Below are 21,898 nucleotides of genomic sequence, written 5' to 3'. Positions count from 1 at the left end.
CAGCAGATGCTGAGGAACCACAACCACAGTCTGGTTTCATGGAACAGTCTAAACAGCACTATCAGCTTACAGCTGCATGGAGAGTCCCAGGGGCATGAACGATATGTAAGAAATAACGAAGTACGAGGCACTCAGGACTCAGAGATTAGCAGAGCACAGAAGCTCGCAGCGAGGGCTGTGTATCTGGTACAGAGATGAGGGGCTTGCTACACACTGATGCGCTTCAGGTACAGGGCTAGAAGTGGAGCTGCTTTTTAAGGCACAAGCTACACATTTAATCAATCTGGAATAAATCTTTGCCGAGTAACTTGAATTAACACTTCCCCAATAAACTCTTCTACTGGGAATCCTTTGGAAAAAAAAAAAATCCTTTCTGAAATAAACACATCAATACTTACTGTATCATGGTGCTGATTAAATCATAATACAAATTGTCCCTAGAAGATTTATTCTAGTAAAACAAACCTTGCTAAAAGTAGTCAGTAGGAAGCAGTTCAAAAATTCATGTGATATTATCCCGTCAATCCAATTAGAAGATACACGGCCTCTTTAGAGCAAATACAAAACATATAAGCAAAAAGTAGCAAGAATTAAGTTGTTTCCCCTCCTACTTTTTTTTTTTTTGCCTTCTTTTAGACAACAATTTTTAGAAAACAGAGGACAAGGAATGTTCTTAGTTGTAAGAAGGAAAAAATATTTAGACAGCTTTTTAAAATAGTAGTACAACTACAAGTACAACAACATAATCTGTTTTATGTTTTACAACACAATTTATTTAGGTTTAGTGGCATGTGGTTGCATTTTGAGCTTCAGCCAATAGCACATTTCTTACAGGCCGTGTCAGGAACAGGGTTTCTTATTTACATTTTAATACTGGTTTGGTTTTTTTTTTAAGAAACAAAACTGAAATTATTTCCTCCTTTTACTGAATTAAGATCATGTTAAAAAATATGTTATCATAAGCAGGTAGAAAGCATATCTACGCCAATCCTAGCTCTATAAATGTCACTGCAAGGGACAAATGACAGACCATAAGCTTAAACTGACTTTTAGGCAGCTCTGCCTGCAGATAAATCTAAAAAGAACTGCGTATCTGAAACAGGAGGTACACCAGGTAGCAGTAACAATTAATACTGAAAGGATTTTCAAAGTAGAATTTTATTTGGGATACAACCCAACCTAACCATTTGCCAATCCGGTTCTCTGTCTTGTCTGAGGGAATATTTTTGACCACCTTTTTCACGCAGGGATTTAAACAGCATATTTAAAAATTCTGGTAAAGGACAAATCCCTACTCACCTCTGACTTGAAAGAAGTTTCATCCTCTGAATTCGACTCTTCCATTTCCACAGGCTTTTTGATCTCCTTGGCTTCACTTTCAGATTTTACCTTTTCCACTTTGGCATTCATCTTCTCCTTGGTTTGTTTCTTCTCTGGGTATGAGGAAGACGAGGTTCTGGGAGATGTCCCTAGGATATTCTTTACCCCTTTGGAGCTACTCTTTTTTTGTTTTTTGGCACTAGGCTTTGGTGACTCCACATTGGACGGCCTCTTGCTGGAAGACTTTAACTCCGGCTGTGGCCCGCCCTTTGGAGAAGTGTTCTCCAGCTTGGTCTCCTTCACGGCCAGTTTTGGTTCCTTGAAAGCAGCTTTTGGAGGTGCCTTCTCCTCCTTAGGCAGTTTGTTCTCAGTGGGTTTTCTGGAGGAGTCCTTCAAAGGCTTGTTTTGTTCTCTTTCGAGGTCTTTGGAGGAGTTTTTGCTCTCAGAGTCTTTTCTTGGCCTCTCTCTGTGCTCCTTGGTTACTTTGTGTGGCTTGGATGCCTTGCTACTTTCCTTGTTCGCATCCTAAAATGCAAACAGCAACAGAAACATGCAAGCTAGGTATGAAACCGAAGTTCTGCACAGAATCATAAAACATATTCTCATAAGCATTTGCTCCACATAGACATCCACCCACAGACTACCTACCCCCGAGGTAGACATCTAGATTTCCCTAAAGCTGATGGACAGAAACTGACAGTGGGCATCTACGTCAGGACCAGAAGAAATATGCCTCACAAGTGCCTGTTTGTTTCTATGGTCTACAAAAGGAGGTCCATAAACATCTATAGATGTTTATTTCAGATTTAATCTGCAGGGCTAACATCTGAAGCCAGATAAGAGAAAACCCACTCAAGCTGTGTTACAAACTTATACTTCACACCACATTTTAGGGAAAAAAAACCCAGCAACTAAAGATATCTTTCAAGGTTAAATCACATCCATGGCAAACGTAAGTTATGTTCACAGCCTAGTCCCCAACTCGTCACATCAACCACACTGCAACTTAACAAAAATACTGACTGTCCCCACAACCATGAGAGCCAAAGTCTCTACAGCACCAGGCATTTGATTTCCTTTAACAAGAGCTTTAAACACCAATCATTAGAGCTCTGCCCAGCAGAACCTTCAGCTATGCACGAAGGCAAAGGAGTACTTCCCTTTGCGAATTACATGTGAACTCAGAACACTTACAGAAGTGGATCTTGTGGGGAGACACTGGAGAAAGAACTGGACACTCCGAGATGCAAACACATATGCACCTCTGAGGGCAACCTAGAAGCAGGAGACTACTGTCTCTTTAGCTACTGGCAATTTTCACCAGAGCTGATGTCAGTGCCCTTTATTTCTCTTCTCTCTACTCTGTTTTCTAACGCTTAATTCCTCAGCAAAATTAAATCAGCCACTAACAGATAAGTCATCTTTATTCTGTTTCATAACATCAACATCAGAAAGTACGACTGAAGGGCCAGAAGTGTTTAGAGCCCTGAAGAAAATGGATATCAGAACTGAATTACACTATAAAATGAATTGCTGTTAATATTGGTGACTGTTCAGGCTGATAAAGCATATGTAATCTCCCTCAAAACACACTGCTTGTGGACTGTTTCTCCCACGTAGAATTACACAAAAAAAATGCTTCACCGCATCAGTGAAGGGCGGGGGGGGGGGGAGAAGATTTAAGGTTCTTCAGAAGTCTCAAGAACTAGATATTGCTGGATGCAAACATCAGATTTTGAAATCACTAGTTTGAATGAGTGCAGCAGGTTTTAGGTTCTTTACACCACTACCCTCAGCAGTCCTAGTGACAGAGGAAGTCCTGATTCCACTCAGCCTTGCTGCTAAGAGACGCAAGGACTTATGAGTACAGCTCTACGTGACAGACAACGAAAGATCCACATAATTCTTCCTCAGCATCAAGGATAAAAGTCAAAACAATCAGAGAGGATTTAGTTCAACGTTATCTGCTACAGCAGATCAGGAGGAAGATATGGTTCACCAAAAATCCCCAGTCTTGGACATTTAATTTTTCTTTCAAAATTTCCCTGGAGAGAAGTCTAGCAAATCTTTAAAAGGCCTCCTAAATTATGGTAAGTTCCAGACCATTAGGTAGCGAACTACACAGAGTGCAAGGAAGAAAGTTTCACCATTAGAAGTAGCCAGAAACAGTTGCTGAACAAGCTCTTAGTAGCAAGTCCTGAAAGACTTCTTCACCCCAGGATGACACAAAAGCATGCTTCGCTGACCTTTGACCCGTGGGATGGCTTGGTTTTCTTGGGATCAGAGAAGGCAGAGAGCGGTATTGTGGGCAACATCGGATAATCTGGACTTGGCCTTGAAACAGTTTCTGCTCCTTCTGGCATTACCATTACCTAGTAATAAAGATGAGAAAAATTACGTATGAGTAAAGTCGCATGGACTATTAACACATGATTATGTTAAGTCACCTGCTCAATTAACACACTATTATTCATCTTTTGAATGTTTTTTTCCCCCTGCTTAAAGGCCATAAAAATATATTGTCTAGGTAATGCTCAGTTTCAAGCAACTCTTCAAACACAGAACATTAAAACCACAAAAAAAAAAAAAAGAAAGGCAACATGCAATATCAAGTATCTTTCCCAAAGGGAATGCCAATATTCTGAGCACAGGCAGGCAATAAAGCTCTGGACAAGAAATGTGTTCTGCTGCAAGTGCTCTTATCCTGCAAAAGGGCAGCAAGATAAATCTAGAAGTAGGTCTTGGGCCTCTCCCTTGACAAGATCTTAACACCAAGCACTGAAACACCTTCCTTCTTAGGTCCCCTATATTCCGTCAGAACAATCCGTTGAAAATCCCCACCAGATGAACAGCATCAGAAGTGATTCACAGATTAAACACCTCAATACATAAGGAATACAATAACGTACCATGAAAATCCTAGACAGCAAGTGACGTCCTAGCCATCCTACGGCTGACATAAGCACCTTCCTCATTATGCCCAATACAGAAAAGCACTGGCACACCAAGGAAGATCTGGACAGAACAGTCTGGAATACTTGCCACTCCTGAGATTTACTACCAACACACCTCCCCACAACTTTTTTACTTTTTCAGCCTAGAAATACATTTTTCCAGAAGAAAATTTTCCCAGCAGTTAAGACCATTTTGAATAAAGTCCTTGAACAGAATGTAATTTTACATTACTATACTTGGGGGTGTCAAAACACAATCATGACATCCTGTCTTACTAAAAACATCATGCACTTTGTGGCTTGTACTCATTTGCCTCGAACTTGTGGTTATTTGAGGATCATTTCTCTAGTCTATCACTGTATAACACTTTCCCAGAAGTAAGAGTTCGTACACTGTAGCAACTGGTATCTCATTGTGCCTTCAAGAGTATATCTATTTTTTTTGCACACATTTTCACTCTATATTCTAACACTTTTCCTTAATTGTTTTGTTACCTAAGCCACAAGCAGCCATCTTCAGGTTCAGAGGACATTTATTGACCAGGAACTGCTAAATATTCAGCCTTCCTGTGGCAAAAAAAATGAGTAAGGAATAGACTGAAAGTCTCTCCTTTTCTTGAGCTTTTCTATGCGGATACAGCTCATGACACTAGGAACGTCGCATATAACTAACTGTCTGACGGACAGCGTGCAAGATCCACAGAAGATCTCAATTTCCAGAGAGGTTATAGTGCTTTGATATTAATGGTCACATTTAAATTGAAAATTAAGTGCCACCAATTACAGCAGCAATGGTTTAGTTCTGCTTCAACTGCTGCAGTCATAACCAGGTGTAAAAATTGGCTGGGTCATCCTTTAGATGAACGTAGAAAACTGTACTCTGCTAGGCTGCAGCTAAAAAGAAATCCCAGAGCAAAATGAGATCACGACACATTTTAGCAGAACCTCCTCAGGTCTCCAGTCCCCTTGGCACTTACCCCTCCAGCCCTAATGAGTTTGCGTCTGAATTCCTTGGTGGGGTTGTTGAAAGTCAGTTTCTCACAACGCAGGTGGTTTACAGGTGGATTTCCCTCCAAATTTAAGAACAGGTCATACGTGAAACAAACCTTTTTCGGCTCCTCCTAAAAACAAGACAGACTTTGGGAAAACGGAAGAAGTTTGGCATGCACGCTAAGTCAGAGTATTCATACAGTCAGTCCTGAAAATCCCAAATAAACCACCAAGTGTTGCATCCATAGAGTTTTTCATCACGAGATCAGAGGGCTAGAAATTAAGCTATTTGTGCCTAAAGTTAACATATCAGAAACTTAGGCACGGCTTTTCACTGCAAAAGCAACGCACAGACAAGGATACTGACTGACAATTGTCTGCTTAAAGCTGTTCAAGTCTTCCTAGGGAAGCAGATTCACAAGCTTTATCCACTATTTTGTTTTCACAGAAATTCAGATCCTATCTCCTTTGGGAAGCAACTGAATTGTAAGTATCAATATTAAGAAAGGCATAATCCTTTATTTAGAGAAGGAACAACTTCTGAACCCACAGGATCTCTGCGGGTACTGAGAAAAGATTAAACCCAATGGTAAAAGGATGACTTGTTTTGTAAAATCCTTTTCAATATGCATATTGCAGGGGCTGAATGGGAAGATATCCTAGGCTTTTGAACTTTCCAAGGGCACTTTCACTGAAGAAATCTGGAGTTTGAATGCATATTGGGGATCATCTGCGCCTCACTGGTTTTGTTTCACCTGCTGCAGAAGCACAGCGAACACTCAGCATTTGCAGTAGAGAAGACTGTAGAAATCCTTCCCTTTCCCCTCCCCAAAATTGTAAATACTGCATACTACTTGTGCATTACAAATATTGCCATGATATTTCCCGGTGTTACTCTGTATTCTGCATTTCAAGACGAAAACTCAAAATGTGGGGAAAGAGACTCTCCTGCAAACCACACAGAGGCTTACAGTACACTGAGTATTTACATGAATGCATCCCACATGCCTCATTCAACGCGCAACATCAAGCAGCTGCACAGCAGTCTTTTCCACAATTCATATCCAGCAGCTTGATTTCCTGGTGTAGCTGCATTGTTGTATGGGAACAGACGCCGCAGGCTTCTAGCCCAAGCCATTAGATTTGCTGAAAATAGGTTGAAGCGTCAAACAGCTTCAGACCACGCTGATTCCTGCTGTTTGCTTGGTGGATACTAACATCACTAAAGCAGCCATTTCTTGTACAAACTATACCTCTAATAATAAAAATTGTGGTGGTCGCACCTGGTTTACATCAAAATCAGTCCCCTAAGCCCACCTGGAAGTCAAGGTCTTGGGTCCTAACTCCCCAGACAGGGGAAGGCTGACATATAAGCACACACGTACAAAAGAATCATCTCCCGTTAGCAAGCAAGAAGATGCTACCAACATGAGGGTCTTCAGATCAGCTTTTGGGAGAGTCCTGAAAGGACACATGAAAGTATTCAATATCTGCTAAAACAGATGAATGGGAAGAAAAAGAAAAATACTTCCAAAACATACTGCCTTGTCATTTTCCTCTTTTCTCCGACTGTTCTCATTAACTGAAGCATTAGTGAGCTCTGCATGCGCGTGCTTACACTGCAGTTAAAATAGCAGCCGTAGAGGGGGTCTCAAACTCTAATAAGCTTAAATGAAGGACGAATCAAAACTCAAATGTAGCCTAAGTGGTTTCTTAAATGCTTCTCCTAGTTTACAACATGGAATAAATTGATCTTTGATACCCTAGCAAAAGCAGGCTTTAGTCAAAAGCTGTTACGCCATCGCATTATCAGAGCTCTGCTTTGTCACTTGCCTGTCTGCTTTCAGAGCTGGAGAGGGGCAGCAGATTCATTTCCCTTTTATCTTAGGTAGCCCATTTTTAACATAGACTCAAAAGCAGCAGAGAACCTCCCAAATATTTATCGTACCTCTGTTGAAGAGCTTCCACTTTTGGTAAAATTAAGACAGTTTTTCAATGTGAGTTCTCGCCAACTCAGATCACGACCACCCTGGGAACCCAGGCCCGAGCCAAGTACCATGATCATTAAAATATCCTTTGTATCCTCTCGGCCATCAAAAGCCCCCCACCCAAGTGAATAGTTAAGATTACAGCACTCCTAAAAGAAGGGAGTACAAAAGTCTCAAAGCAAAAAGCTGCAAATAAACATTCTTTCCTTTACTGCCTTCACTCACAGCTAATGATTACAGCTCAAGACACTCCAAAGCTTAACCCATCTGGTCCTCCCTAAAAGTTTCTTCCTTCAAAATAACCATCAAGGGGGGGTGGGGGGGGGGGGAAGAGGAGGAAAAGAAAAAAAAGAAAGAAAAGAAAAAAAGAAAAGAAAAGAAAGGAAAACCTCTCTCAATTGACCTGGACCTACACATCCTCTGACTTTAAATGGAAAGCCACACCGACCCCACAGTGTCACACTTGAAAGCCTTTTAAATAACACGCTGGGATGTACACATCCTGCTGCTCGGAGTTGTAAGGGAGCATAGGTACTTTTCCACCCTACAAACTTAGGCCCAGGCAGTCTGTTTTCACACCGCAACAGCGCTTCACGTGCGCCTGCTTGAGTAGCAGCTATACGCTTAAGGGAAGCTTTAGTCTTAGATGACTCCAGCTTCTGATAGTCAACCCTTGATGTCAACAAGTAAAATTGAAGAGGGGAGAGACTTACTTTCTGTGGATATTTTGTGGCTCTCCAAGATCGTAAGCTTTTCAAAAGACCCTTACTTCCAATAAAGGCTTTAGAAAGGCTGGATCACATCCATTTCTAACTGGTGGATATGGTGGTTATGCAGATTAAAAGTCAATGGTCAATTTGGACATAAATGGTTAACCTGGTATGGGATCTTGGAGCAAGTCACCTTAGAACATCAGTGTTTATCTGCCCTTTAAATCTCAGATGCCAGAGAAGTAAACTAAAAATGTGTACCACAAAGCTAGGGCCAAGCTTTATTCGCAGTTGCTGTAAATTTCCCTCCATCCAGCAAATCCCCCTACTCCACCTCCAGTCTCCAAAGCTGAGTACTTGCACTTCATTTTTACTGTTTTCTAGCTTCCTGTCTGCGCTGACTGCCACTGCACTCTTATGAACACTAGAGTTGCTTCATTTTTCTTCTGAGTTCTGAAGTAATGGGTTAAAGTTCTTTTGGCACTTTTTGTAAGAGGAGGAATTTTTCAAAGTCTTTTGTTAAAATTTCCTTGTCCTGTTTTTAAGGCAGGGTGTGCCCTTTGCCACTTAAACACAAATCAAAAGAATTTCACTGGTAGCGTGCGCATAAAGCTCATAAATCACTTTTAGAAAGCCATAAAACAAAATTATCTACAAAAATCTGGCACACCAAGGAAGCAGACTCAGGGTTATTCAATAACTATAACATCTAACACTACTTCCCTTTTGCCACAGATCCCGCCTGACAGAGCCATTTATCCGTAACCGGTTCATAACGTCCGTATAAGTGAAACCTCCTTTCCAGGCTCGTACAACCCGTCCGACTAGTCTTCCACTCCGCTTCCAGACAGGACATTTAAAAGTGAATGGCCCAATATTCGTTTTTAAAAGCAAGTAGCCTTAAGTTACACACTGCTAACAAGTCCATGAAACACACTTCTCTTTTTTTGAGATTCTACGGGGTTAAGTAAAATAACAGAGAATGGTATTTTAGAACTTCTCTCCCCCACACCCCCCCCAAAGCCTATTACTTTGTTGGAAATTAGGAAAACATACTCTCTGCTCAAAAACAATAATCTACCGGCTCTTACAAATACCAGAAATGACGCTGGCATGGCTGGTAAAGCTGCTACGCTCAACAACGCTCCCTTGCCAGGCACTGCAATCTATTCAGCAGAGGGAGATGCCTAATTAAAGTGCCACACTGAGCGGCTACTGAAACACACACAGCCCAGGTGTTTTGGCCGGGAGAACAGTCTGCTCAGACGGAAGAATGGGTAAACTGATAATACATATTAATTTATGACAAAAAAGGGTAAAAAAGATTCACCATTCAGCAGCAGTACAAAAGAAAGTGCTGCCGGTTTGGTAAGACAATATAGAACAGACCTAAAAAAGTGAGCAGCGACACACGCTTCCACTTAAAGGCTAGGCAAAATGACGAGTTTTACAGCCCCTTCCACAACTTCCAGCAACACTGAATAAATACTAACAGGCTAAATCTACTCCTCCTTTCCTCAAGCCTGTGCAGACCCTGCCCCAATAACGCAGCAGTTTAAGTAAAAATCGACTGTCTCACACAAGCACAGGCTGTACAGCAGCCTGCCTGAGGAGCATTTCGCAAGCCGCTGCCGTCCTGCTGGCACGGTCCCGATACGCAGCTCTGATCTCCAGTGTCACCCACCCTGCCACACGTGCAGCCCACATACCATATCTCCACTGAGTTCCTACTTCGAAACACAAATAGTTTCTCCCTTCTCCAATATGTTTAAAATGCGTTTGATGTATCACCCCTATAAATATTGCAGGAGTAAAATATACATGTTTTTATTGTGAACCTAATCAGAAAAATCAAAGGGATTTCTCTGCTTTCTTTGCTTATCTTCCTCGTCACTTCAAAAAAAAAAAGCCCAAGTTACATGGTGGTGTTAGGTGATGGTTGGACTTGATGATCTTGGAGGTCTTTTCCAACCTTAAAAATTCTATGATTATGTAAATACTGGAAGCCTTTTAGCTCTACCACTGAAACGGGAAGGTAGTATCTTTAAAGATACTTTAATACAACATCTTATCCATGTTGCATTTATATAATCTGCGTTATATCGGAATAGCATGGAAGTACTCAAAACCTTCAGCTTTTCTCGGGGGCGGCGGGGTTGATCTAATTTGATTAGGATGCAAAAAAATGTAACAAGGGATGAATACCAAAGTCACCCCCGCGTTACAGCCTCCAGATTACAACATATACCACTAAGATGTATTTGGAGACAACAACGAGGCCACGAAAAAAGTCTCAAGACGGTTGAAATTGAGCAGGGGAGAGGGAAGGGGAAGAGCAGTAGAAAAACAGCAACGCATTTATTGTACCCAGTTTGTATTGATTTGAGCACCAGAAGCCACTAACAGCAGCCCTCATTACAGGAAGGAACACAAAGGATTTAAGAGCAGAAATAGCACACGAACATTTTCAGTTCAACCATTTCAAATGATCCACTAACTGTGTTTTCGAAAGCTCTATCATTCAACCTGCTGAGACCCTGGCATTTGTTTTTCAGGTTCGGTTACAGAGAAAAAGGCTCTAGCAGGCCATCAACACCAAGGGAGACTGCAAGTCCCGTGGCCTGCATAGACCGTGGCTCTGCAAAGCACAAAGCTACAAACTTTCCAGGTTCAGAGCAGTATTCAAAACATGCATTGTATAATTCCAACGACAAGACTGAGAAAGCACATATTTACTGAGGAACTGAATTACAGCAAAGGAAGGACAGACACGCCAACAAGGCATAACTATGTCTGTAGAGGGTAAAAAAAGGTGCAAGAGCCTGTTCTAATACCCTGCGGACACCTCCCTGTCTGACAGAAAGGCACCAAAAGGTTCAGCGGGGCTGAGAGCACCCACTCTGAACAGACAACAACAAGAGTACTCCAACACACAGAGTTAGCGGGCAGTTTTATGCAAAGTTGCCTAAAAAAATTCCCCGATTAAGTTCACTAAAAACACTCTTAAGCTGTTCTCAGTAAAATTGTTCCTTAGCAGTGAACAGGCCCGTGTTTCTTTAGCCAAAGCAAAGAGTACACTGGCTCTGACAACCGCTATTTATCATCCTAGTAACAAATTACAACAGGGAAGGGAAATGGCTAAGAAAGGAGGCTTAAACTGTGGAAAAAAAAATTCAGCCAACCATGGCAGAGATCAGCCTCCACAGATTAGTTCACTCCCTCTTTAAATCCTTTCTGCTCTCACCTTTACAAAGCTAAACATGCATCAATAAACAAATCCCAAAGCCTTTGCAACTCTTGTTTCAATTGAGAGCACACACATGGACAAAAACCTGCTAGAATGTAGGGAGCATATGGCCAGAAAGACCCACCTGACTCCTCCTGCCCAGCCACCTACGGAATAACATTTTCTGTCCAATCCCAGAACGAATCCGTAACATCTACTTGAAAGGAGTCACTCAAGGATGAGTCCCAAATGCTGGAATCGATTCAGGCAAATTCAGAACAATATATGCTCCACACACAACAGCTGATCCCCACCAGTGTCAACAGGTTTACAGAGATCAGAGTGAACATATGGTCTGGAAGTAGTAAAGACTTCTTCATTTGGTGCTTTAATGTCACATTCTTTAACGCAGGAGAAAACAGGCTGTATTCTAAGCCCTTGCCCTTCCTCCTCCTCTTTCCCCATCTTTTAAATTTCTACTATATCCCAGTCTCTGCTTGTCTATTCTCTTTACATTTCTATCTCTGCAGAAGTATTTACCACCTATATTTCCTTCAGCTCCACTTACTGAAAATAATCATAGCTCTTAATATTTCGAGATGGCGTTATTGCCAGGCAAGGTTGGTCAGAGGAGTCAAATTGTTCACATCGTCAGGCAGTTTCTAAGCTTCTAGCAATCCTAAGTACCGTGCTTGACTTTCAAATGTGCAGAGAATATAACATTTGCTGACATAAGGATGGAAAAATTACTTTTAAGCAGTAAAAGCAAATTTCAAGCAACTTCAGTACAGATCACATATTTCAAGGTCACAGCTGAACAAGTCTCTTTCCAAAGGATGTGTTGGTAAGACAAAAGCTATCACGTTTTCCCTCAACCACTGCTTCCCTTAATTTAATAATGGGAGGTGCTGTCTAAAATACTTTAATTAGTCAATTTGTCAATTAGCTTAGAAGTGAAAAAGAATTTCTTCATAATGCAAGCATCTGAAAAACAAGGCAAGGATAAGTATTTTGAAGATTTGTAGTTTTGAACACAAGTCTGCAAATAAATCTGTTTTCCTATTAATTTTCATGTTTCCGAAGACCAAAATGCCAAAATCAAACTGCCTTCTCCTAAATTAACTGCTACTTCCATTGCTTCCACTAAAAATAGAGACCATCTATTTCCCTTATTTATAAAAGCCATCCTATCCCTAATGCTAGAAAAAACAACTATGCAGTCACGCGTTTACAGAAACAATGAGAAGTGATGGCCCCAGTGGGTGTGAAGTTACATTCAGAAGAGTTGCCAGTTCCATATTCTGTGAGGAGCACAGGAATACAGGGGATGGAGAGAAAGAAAGTATATGAATGCAGACGACAGTCATTGCAAAGAAGCGCACCTACAAAAAAATACAAAATAAGGACAAATGAGAGAAAGATCTGAGGACATGTGAGAGACAAAGCCATTGGAGACCTGCAGGTAAAAGGCAAGCGTGACAAAAGAGTAGGTGAAGAAAGGAAGGAAAAATAAAGGTAAGAGTAGAAACAAAACATAGTTCATCCACCATGTCATTCGAGATTCCCCACACAAGAAATCAGTATGGTGAAGTTGACTTTTTTGGTCAGGAATGTAAAGGTAATCTGGAACCTGAATTAAGCCAACATACAGTGCAGATGAAGAGTTTCCCGACTGCCACCCAAAACCTCAGAAAAGCCACCAGAAGTCAACTTACTTTTAAGCTTTGAGTTTGGATTTTTTTTTTGCATTCACGTCATAATTTTCAGCGTTCGCCAAAAAAGCTGCTTCTATCACCAACTTTCACCCCCTACCCTCTAACTGCTGCTTCTCTTCACGTCCTTTTGGCTTACCCCATCCACCCAAAAAAAAGTTGTGGGCAAAATGTTCCCAGGTTTCAAAGACAAGTCTTCTTGTGGTTCAGTCGCATTATTTAGCTTATTACTTAGACTCAAAGTGGAGCAAGAGCAATTCGGTAGGCCAAAAAAACCAAACTAAAACATTAATAATTCACAAATGACACCACCAGGAGAGTATGCTGTGCTAGACCGGGGCGAGAAGGAAACGAGAGACAGATACACTTGCTGGAGGTACAATGGAAAGGACACTGGGAAGTGAAATAGAATTAGGCTGTTGTATGTCTGCTGTCAACAAAACCCGGGGTAATGGCTTGTGCTCGGAGGGTGGAGGGGGCTGGGGTGAAAGCACACATCACAGTGATGTGGTTTAATAGTCAAATTTTTAGGTTATTTAGGTTCCTTCTCAGGAATAATAAGCAGAACTTTTAAAAAAAAAAATTAAGTAGTAATCAAAACCAGAAAGATTCAGTACTCATGTTCAACAAAACAATTTAACTGAAACCGCGTTAATGCGAGCACAAGTGCCCAAATCCCTGTTTTCATAACCTTCCTCAAGTCATGTAGCGTGCAACCTCTGTGGTAAGACTTAAGCAAGCAATAAATCCCAAATTTTACCTTTCATATACTTTTTGGCAATACACCTTAAGATTTGAAAGATTAACTGTTTTCTTTTTGGAAGAATACTGAATCAGAACAATATTTTTAACATAGCTGTAAATACCTGTTCTTCTTTATATACAAATCTTTGTCTTGGATCTATACAAATTTTATACCTGTACAGTTAATTTAATAAGATTGCAAATAAAAATGGATTTTTTAATATACTGCCAGTCAACACAGTACTTACAAATGTTTATAAAATCTGTGGTTTATGACTATTTACTTCCCTCTTTGCATAAAATATTTTAAACTGCTTTAACGTTATCCGTGCTAGAGAAGCTGGTTACAAGTGGTACAATCTCTGTCCAGACTCTCTAGGACCATCACGCTGTCCTGATATCACCTTTCCATACAATTCCATTTCTGCCAAAGCTTTCTTTTGAAGTCTGGCAGGAGCTTCCAACTCCCAGTTAAATTCTATTTATTAGACTAATAAAAAACACACACATAAAACAGTCACATAATTTAGAGTCTTTCTGTCAGGCGGTTTCAGGCTCTGGCACAGCTCAAAACAATTAGAAGACCAGAAATCAGATTCTACCTTATTTTTGAAGTGCACTTCAATGGGCATAATGAAGCCTGCGTAGCCAGACTCCTCCACTTTGTAAGGGGGCTCCTTGCACACTGAAAAGAGAACAGAAAAATGTTAACTTAGAATATAATACAACTTAATCTGAGCCAAAAAGGGTTGCAAGATGAGAAATAGGCCTCTGACAACCCAGGACACATTTAAAACACTGACCTCTGTGAGGAAAAAAACAACCGAACGGCAAAATAAGATGGTGGTCATAGGCTTAGTTAAGAACATGAAAATCTGTTCTTAGCTCCTCCTATGGAAAGGAAACAAAACACTCCATGCCAGAGCCTCCGCAAGATTCTTGCCCTCCTTTTGCAGTGAGATACAATTACATTTCTGTGCTGTTCCACAACAATGCAAACTGCCAGTTAAAGCTGTCTTGCAAAAAAAAATGCCAAGACACAAAAGGTGGGAATTTGAACAGCGTGGAAAGGTAAAATTTACTTTGATGTCAAAATTTATTAATCAAAACACCATACCATGTGAGCGGATTATTTTTTTTTTTCCTTGAAACGCTCTCCTGCAATGCTCAATCTTCAGAACTACCCAACAGCCATACTACAAGCTACTTCATCCAAACGCCGTAACAAACCTGACAGGCAGGTAAGCCCTGCTATTTATTCCACATACACGGAAATGGAGAAAGGTTAAACGGTTTGCCGCTAAGCTCACAGTGCTGCTTACTGCAGAAACATCAATGACAGAAGTTAATCGCTTCCAAGGAACGTATCTGTGTGCTTCCTGCCTCAGTTCCCCCTGTCCCACTCCCTGTTGTATCTTCCTGTCATCTACCACTGCATTTCAGTACGGTGACAGCCAACGCGAAGAATTCTAGGATCACTTACTTGGCCATGACATAGCTATACATAACAGCTGCCAGAAGAAACGTGAAACCAGCACAGATATTCTCCCTCTCAGGAACCGGATGCACTTGCATAGAATTTATGCACAACAATATATGTAAATAAAGTCAACTAAGTAATTAGAGGAATTCAGTGCAAATGTTTTTACTTTCTCTAAAGAATTCCAAGTAACTAATATAATTAGGAAACAGTATCTCAAACCTAAGAGCAGACAAATTATTTTCCTTTAATGTAGATGTATCATCCCCAGCTCTAAGCACTTCCACCATCGTTAAGGTGCTAGAAAGCAGTACTCAAAATTCAACTGTGAAAAAAGAACATATCTAAAAATAATTAAAATCTCTAGACTTTCTTTAACTTGAATTTGATAAGAACCCTACCATTTAGGGGAAAAAGCCCAAAATCAAAGAGCGGTGCCAATATGGCAGCAGGAATCTTAAGACTATCGACTGAGCAGCCTTGGTTCCTTTGCTTGTGTAGTAATTTTAATTTGTTAGAATAGAGTGGCAAAGGGGTTCTCTGCTCACAGCACAAGTCTACCTTCACCAGTAGCTTTTGCTCCAAGTAAGAGCAAACCATTTAAAGAAACCCTTCAAACATATCCAGAAATAGCATGCATACGCCATGTAATTTCTGTACAACCCAGGCACACCTCGGTCAACAGCAAGCTGGCATTGTGAGCAAGGTTAAGAAAGCATGTAAAACCAAAAGATGGGGAAAACGGCCTCTTTAAAGGGAGATGATACGGCAACCAACTGAGCAAAGACCGTGTACTATCCCAAACAGTTATTTGTAATAAAGTAATTACACTAGACAACAAGAATTGTAACACAGCAGATTGTAACTTTTATCTAAAAATTAGCTTTCGGCTCAGTATTGCACTTCCTTATCATACATCGCTTTTACTCCACCAATTTGAAGGCGATACGATGAACACGCAGGGCAGATTCACATCCTTATGAGCTGAACACTTTCAAGATACTTTGCACTGTGGACTCTCACACATCACCAGTGTGGCAGGTGGTCCTAAGACATCCTAGGTGACCAGCAGTCTTCCAAAGAAATATTTCAAAAGAATGCACATGACAAAGTAATTTACGGCAATGCTCTTAAGCAGCCAGCGTAACACCACGTAACAATAACACTGCCGATGCAGTTACGCAATCTTAAGGAGATCTAAGTCTCCACTGCTGCTGAAAGGGCAATTCCTGCTCCTTCACCTCAGCTACGCATTCCTGCTGCCCCTGCCAAGAATAAGGTTCACGTTGCTGCACAGTCAGAAAGAGCAATGAACAGATCCAACAGAAAATAACACCACAGTCTGTATCCTCTCCCCAGCCTTGCTGACCGCACAGCACTTGCACGCATACAGGCAGCTGGAATGTGCCCGCCAGTGGCAAAGAGACCACAGCCCCTTTGGCATCGTTGATTTCTGCTGGCTTAAATACCACCTGAACTGGCCCCTGAGATCAGAAATTGCAAGAATCCTGATGGCTGCTTAATGACCAATGCAAAAAATCCACAGACTCCAGTGAGTATGCGAGCCCAGTATTTGAGCATCTCTGACGAATCACATGCTTCCAGCTTTTGTTGGTGAATATTAACAAATCAAATTTACTTTTCACATTCTGTAACATGAATTATCTTCTGCTGTCACTAAATGTCTTGAGAACCTGCACGTACTAATGCTTAAATAAGAGCAGAAAGCACCTCACCTCCAGCCCTTTCATCAGAAGAAAGGTCCCATTCTCCCTGACCTTCCTCAAACAAAGACAGTAAAGGTTAAAGCTGAAGTGCCTGCAATGTACATTTTGCTCCTCTTTAAGAAGATGTTTTAGAGAAAACTGACAGTCCAAGACAACCTTGACTTGCACGATGCTCTTTCATACAGAGAAGACCTAATAACGCATCTTCAAAAACACACTCACCTCGCTTGGGTTTCGGGAAGCTCTCGTGTAGCCGGAAGACCACCCTTTCCACAAAATGCTGGATGTCACACTGCTCCGGGCCACGGACAAACACCATCCAGTCATGAGTAAACCCTTCGGTGGTGGGCTTTTTCCGCAGTTGGGCTCGGTGCCCCAGCTCCAATTTCACTTGAACCGTGCACTGTTTTAGGACAGAGGTAAGGCCATAAGCAAAATGAAACGGCTTACATGTTATGCATAATGCTAAGCCCCGCAGACAGAAGACGCTAGATCACCGCAGGGGAGGAAATACAACAGCCTCCACCAAGAGATTAGTCTCATACTGAAAACTACAGTGTTGTCAACAGAAAAGGTATCATAAAAATAGCTCCTAGCACCGTTTCATACCTATTTTCTTCCTAATATTAGCATTGCAGAGAAAACAGCTTTAGAAGCAGGATAGGTTTATCGGCCTCACTTATCAACTAAATTGTCGGCAAAGCCCTAACTGCAGAATCTTTATTTCTAGAAATTGTCGGAGACAGAACTCAATGTTCACAGCTTACAGAACTCACAGCACTGACAAAAAACTAATCTAACCACAGGAAAAATTAGATCATTAGTTGGTGGTTTATGATATTCTCTAGAATATGTAATCCACTAGAATACAGCTATGATGCTGCCTGTATTATTTAAGAAAATATTTTATTAACACACTTTCAAAGACCAAGTCTAACATATAGCATGTCTGCACAATATCCAACACCAAAATGACCTAATTCTGATTTGCACTCCCAAATCCTACCCTAACCACAGGATAACAGAGAAGGTGTATTCAGCATCTCACTGAAAGCACAAAAGTCCTATTAAATGTCTTAAAACCCAGATGAAATTAATTGTGAAAATCCACATATTATTGCAGACTTCACAGTCAGAAGCAAGCAAATGAATTAAACAGATGTAACAGAGGAAAGGCAAATGGCATTCAGACACAAGTTAAAGCAAGTAAATCTTAGGGCAAGATTTGCAGAGATGGGGCATGACACCTAAGGAATCCAACTATTTACTAATTTTGTGCATAGACATTACACAAACTAGACCAGCAGCACAGTGATCTCAAACCAAACCCAGCAAAATCCAGCTTTGGCACCTGGAAGTTTATGACAAAAGGGGCCATTTTTAGTCCTTTCTTCACCTAAGATGTGAAAATAAGCGTCTTGTTCTTTCCAGCAGTTCTGAATTACCATTGGGAGAGGCAACGTTATTTGTCATTTACCTGTATTGCAGGTGGACACAGACCCAAACTGAAGGCATGATGTTAGACAATGAACACAGAAAGAGAAAGCTTCCTGAGCTCTAGACTAATGTTTAGGAAAAGTATTATCCTCATTTTTCTATTGAGGAATTGCAACAAGGACTACAACCACGATTAATGCTCCAAAAATATTTCGCATACCCAACCTGACACTTTATGGGAAGGTGATTTTCAGAGCACGGTTAATACCTTCTGGAAAAGCGCAAGTCGCTCAATCTCAGTATTCTTTTCTTTGCGAGAAGATCACACAGGAGGTCTACAGAGTAGCAGGTATCAAAGCTCAACCTCCCAAACTGCAGTCCAGTTCTAATTTCAACTATAAGCCTTAACACACTTTCAGGCAGTTATCTTTATAGCAAAATACCTTCAGCTGCCATCCAACACATCAATTCTAAGACTCAGGGAGAAACTCATCTAATTAATCGCTCCACCTGTTTTACTGCAACATTTCTTCAGGTTACCTTCCTCTGCAAGTTCTCTTGGCAGGCCATTTTTTCCCCATTCTGCGCTTTAGGGCTTATCTACATTGACTCCATCTCGCTCCTGCGCTAAAAATGAACGTACACGGCCGCCTGTTCTTTCACGTCGTATTAAGGAATAAGAAAAAAGCCAAGGTGCGTTTCACTCAAAGCACAGCAATCTCTCCCTACGGCAGAAGGGCATTATGTGGAGAGCGCCTGCCTTAATTTTAAGCTCGCAGAGGAGGGTGCTTGCAGGCCTGCTTTAGCTGGGATACTTCCCACAGTGTTCACGCAAGCGTTCACATCAACTGAGCCAGTCTGTTCTGCAGCTTCACGTTATCGATTCCATAATTACCCTTTAAATTGTGCTACCGTTGCCAGTTACTACCCCTCTCCAGAGAAGCGCAAATGACTGTCAGTCTACGGGATTTGCCTTTCTAGTTGAAACGGCTGAGAAATTTTAGCTGAGAAACAGATGGGACTGTGTGGAAGACAGCAAAATTAAACATAAAAGGGAACTGTTTAACTGAGAGTGAAAGTTGTACTTGCTATACTCCTCACATATCGCTCCCATTAGCAATCGCTATGAATTAAGCCAGAAGTTGAAACACATTTGAAAATAAGATCTCCTAAGATAACAAACATCCAAAGTTGCTCCACTGAAAATGGAGGGTTTTTTTTTCCAAGCGTGTCTCTCAACAAAGGGAAATCAGGATCCTATTCAAACAATTTGTAATAATAAAAGGAGTCTGCTTTTCAGCTTCTCAATAAACATTCTGAAGGCTGCTCTGGTTCTTCGTTTGATGTGCTAATTGCCTGAAAGCCATAACCAGTTGCCATTCGCTCTCCTCTGGATGATTATTCAGAGGATAGCGGGGCTCACCTCCCGAACCCCGGGCTCGGAGCTGACCTGGTACCAGCTCCCCCGCACACAAAAGGCCTGAGCCCGCCTGCTCTCCATCACCTCAGGTAAACTTCCAGCATCCACCCCCGCCTGCCGCAGCACCGCGGCGACCCGGCCGTTAACGGGCGGCTTCCCTCCGCCTCCCCGCGGCGGTAATAACTCTCCCGGTGGCATTAACCCTTCGCACGGCGGCTGGCGGGGTTAGGAACGCCGGCACCACCCCTCCCCGTAAATAAGCCCAGGCAGGAATTTGCGGGAAATGCTGCAGCCACCCCCCGCCGCGGGCGAGGCTGCAGCGCGGCCGCCCATGAAGGGGCGAGGGTTGAGCAAACCCCCCCCCCCCCCAAAAAAAAGGGGGTGTGGGGAGGAGGTGTGCCTCCCCAAAGCGGGGGGGGGGGCGCGGTGCCCCCCGCACCACCTGGGGGAATCAAACCCCCTCTCCCCCTCGGACGCGGGTGGGCTCCCCTCGGTGCAGGCCCCCTCCCCCCCACCGATGCAGGGGGGGCCCGGTCCCCTCCCCACGCGTGTCCCCCGCGCGGGGAGGGGCGGCGCCGAGGGGCCCCACCTCCCCGGCGGCGCGGCGAGGCGGGCACCGCCGCTCCCCTCACCTGATTGTCCATGGCTGGGCGCAGCGCCGCGGGCCCCGCTCGCTCGCTCGCTCCCGCCGCGGCGGTTTCGCTGGCCGGTCGGCGAGGGGGGGAGTCTCTTCCCCCGCTCTCTTCCCCCCCCTCTACGAGCGAAGCCGCTCTCCGTACCCCCCCACCCCCCTCCCCGCCGCCTCGGCCGCCGCCTCCTCGGTCGCGGCCCCTCACGGCCCCTCCGCCGCCGCTCGCCTCATTGTGTGTCACTCACAGGCAGCAGCCCCGCCACCCCCCCGGCGCCCGCCCCGCGGAACCGGAAACCGACGCCACCAGAGAGGCACCCGCCCGCCGCCAATAGCTGCGCCGCCTCACGCCTGGAGGCGGGGCTTCCGCCCGGGCGCCGCCGGCCTCCCCCGCCTCCGCCTGATGAGCAGCCGCTACAGCCAATCGGCGGCGGGCGGGCTACCGAGGGGGTGGGGGCAGGGGAGGGGCCCGCGCTGGGTCAAGCGGGGAGTGGGCAGGCGGGGCGGCTGGTGGGAGGGAGCGGGGCCTCGCCGCCTCCCCCGCCCCCTCCCTGCCGTTTCCCCCGCGGCGGGCGCGGCGCTGCGGCGTGGCCGGGCCCGCTCCCCGCTGCCGGGCCTGTTCCCGGCCCCACGGCCGCCAACCGGGCCGCAGCGCTTGGGCCTTGTCGTACGGCCCGGCCGCGCCAACCCGCCCCTTTTCCCTCCCTCCCTCCCTCCCTCCCTCGGCCCACGCTTCCCCGCCGCTGGCGGCAGCGAATCTCACCCGTTTATTAATTTCCTACACAAATGAGCTGAGAACAAGCGAAACCACAGCTCCCAGTACAGCGGACACGGCAGTCCAGAATGGCCGGGCAGGGCTGAGCTTGGCTGGGGAGGAAGCTGGCGGCACTGCTCGCCCTCCGTTCTCCTTGTTCTCCCTCAGCCTCTCTCCTTCCTTCTCATTTTCCCTCCATCTCTTCCCCCTCATTTGCCTTTGGTCTCATTTTTCCCTTCAATGTCCTTCATTTTCCCTCAATGTGCCCCTCTTTTCCCTCTTTATCCCTCATTTATCGTCAGTTTCCCTCATTTTCTCTTGTTCTCCCTTGTTTCCCATCACTCTCCTTCATTCTTGTTCTCCCTCAGCCTCCTTCATTTTCCCCCTTGCTCTCCCTCGTTTCCTCTCAACTGCCCCGTCTCCCTCATTTTCCCCTCAGTCTCCTTCATTTTCTTTCAGTTTCTCTTATTTCCCCCTTGGTTTCCCTCATTTTTTCCCTCTGTTTCTCTCATTTTTCTGTGTTTATCTCATTTTTCCCTTGCTCTCCCTCATTTTTCCCTCAGTCTCCCTCATCTTCCTCAGTTTCACATTTCCCTCCATCTTCCTAATTTCCCCTGTCTCCCTCTTTTTCTTTCAGTCTGTCTCATTTTTCCCTCATTTTCCCCCTCGGTCTCCCTCATTTCCCCCTCGGTCCTCCTCATTAACTCCATTATTCCCCCCCTCAGTCTCCCTCATTTCCCCTCCAGCTCCCTCATTCCCCCCTCGGTCTCATTTCCCCCCTTTCCCTCTTTTTTTTTTCAGTTTGTCT

General features: G+C 43.6%; 1 protein-coding gene across 4 annotated transcripts in view; it reads right to left on the bottom strand.

Annotated features, from left to right (window-relative positions):
- Positions 1-21,231, bottom strand: part of MLLT1 (MLLT1 super elongation complex subunit) — a 32,667-nt gene extending 11,436 nt beyond the window's left edge. For 2 of the 4 annotated variants that reach the window (XM_086767326.1, XM_086767328.1), the window contains exons 1-6: positions 20,341-20,435; positions 17,074-17,254; positions 14,247-14,329; positions 5,252-5,395; positions 3,567-3,692; positions 1,301-1,845 (exon numbers count right to left, since the gene is read on the bottom strand). In XM_086767326.1, the coding sequence (XP_086623452.1) occupies positions 1,301-1,845; positions 3,567-3,692; positions 5,252-5,395; positions 14,247-14,329; positions 17,074-17,254; positions 20,341-20,352 (1,091 nt within the window). In that variant the 5' untranslated portion in view covers positions 20,353-20,435. Of the gene's footprint in view, positions 1-1,299; positions 1,846-3,566; positions 3,693-5,251; positions 5,396-14,246; positions 14,330-17,073; positions 17,255-20,340; positions 20,436-21,099 lie in introns of those variants that run through there. The other 2 variants (XM_086767329.1, XM_086767327.1) reach the window with 2 other exon arrangements.
- Positions 21,232-21,898: the final 667 nt, after the last annotated feature.

This window comes from Chlamydotis macqueenii, chromosome 26, assembly GCF_036417535.1.
Source record: "Chlamydotis macqueenii isolate bChlMac1 chromosome 26, bChlMac1.mat, whole genome shotgun sequence".
NCBI classification, from domain to species: Eukaryota; Metazoa; Chordata; class Aves; order Otidiformes; family Otididae; genus Chlamydotis; species Chlamydotis macqueenii.
This window is presented reverse-complemented; position numbering and strand designations above follow the sequence as displayed.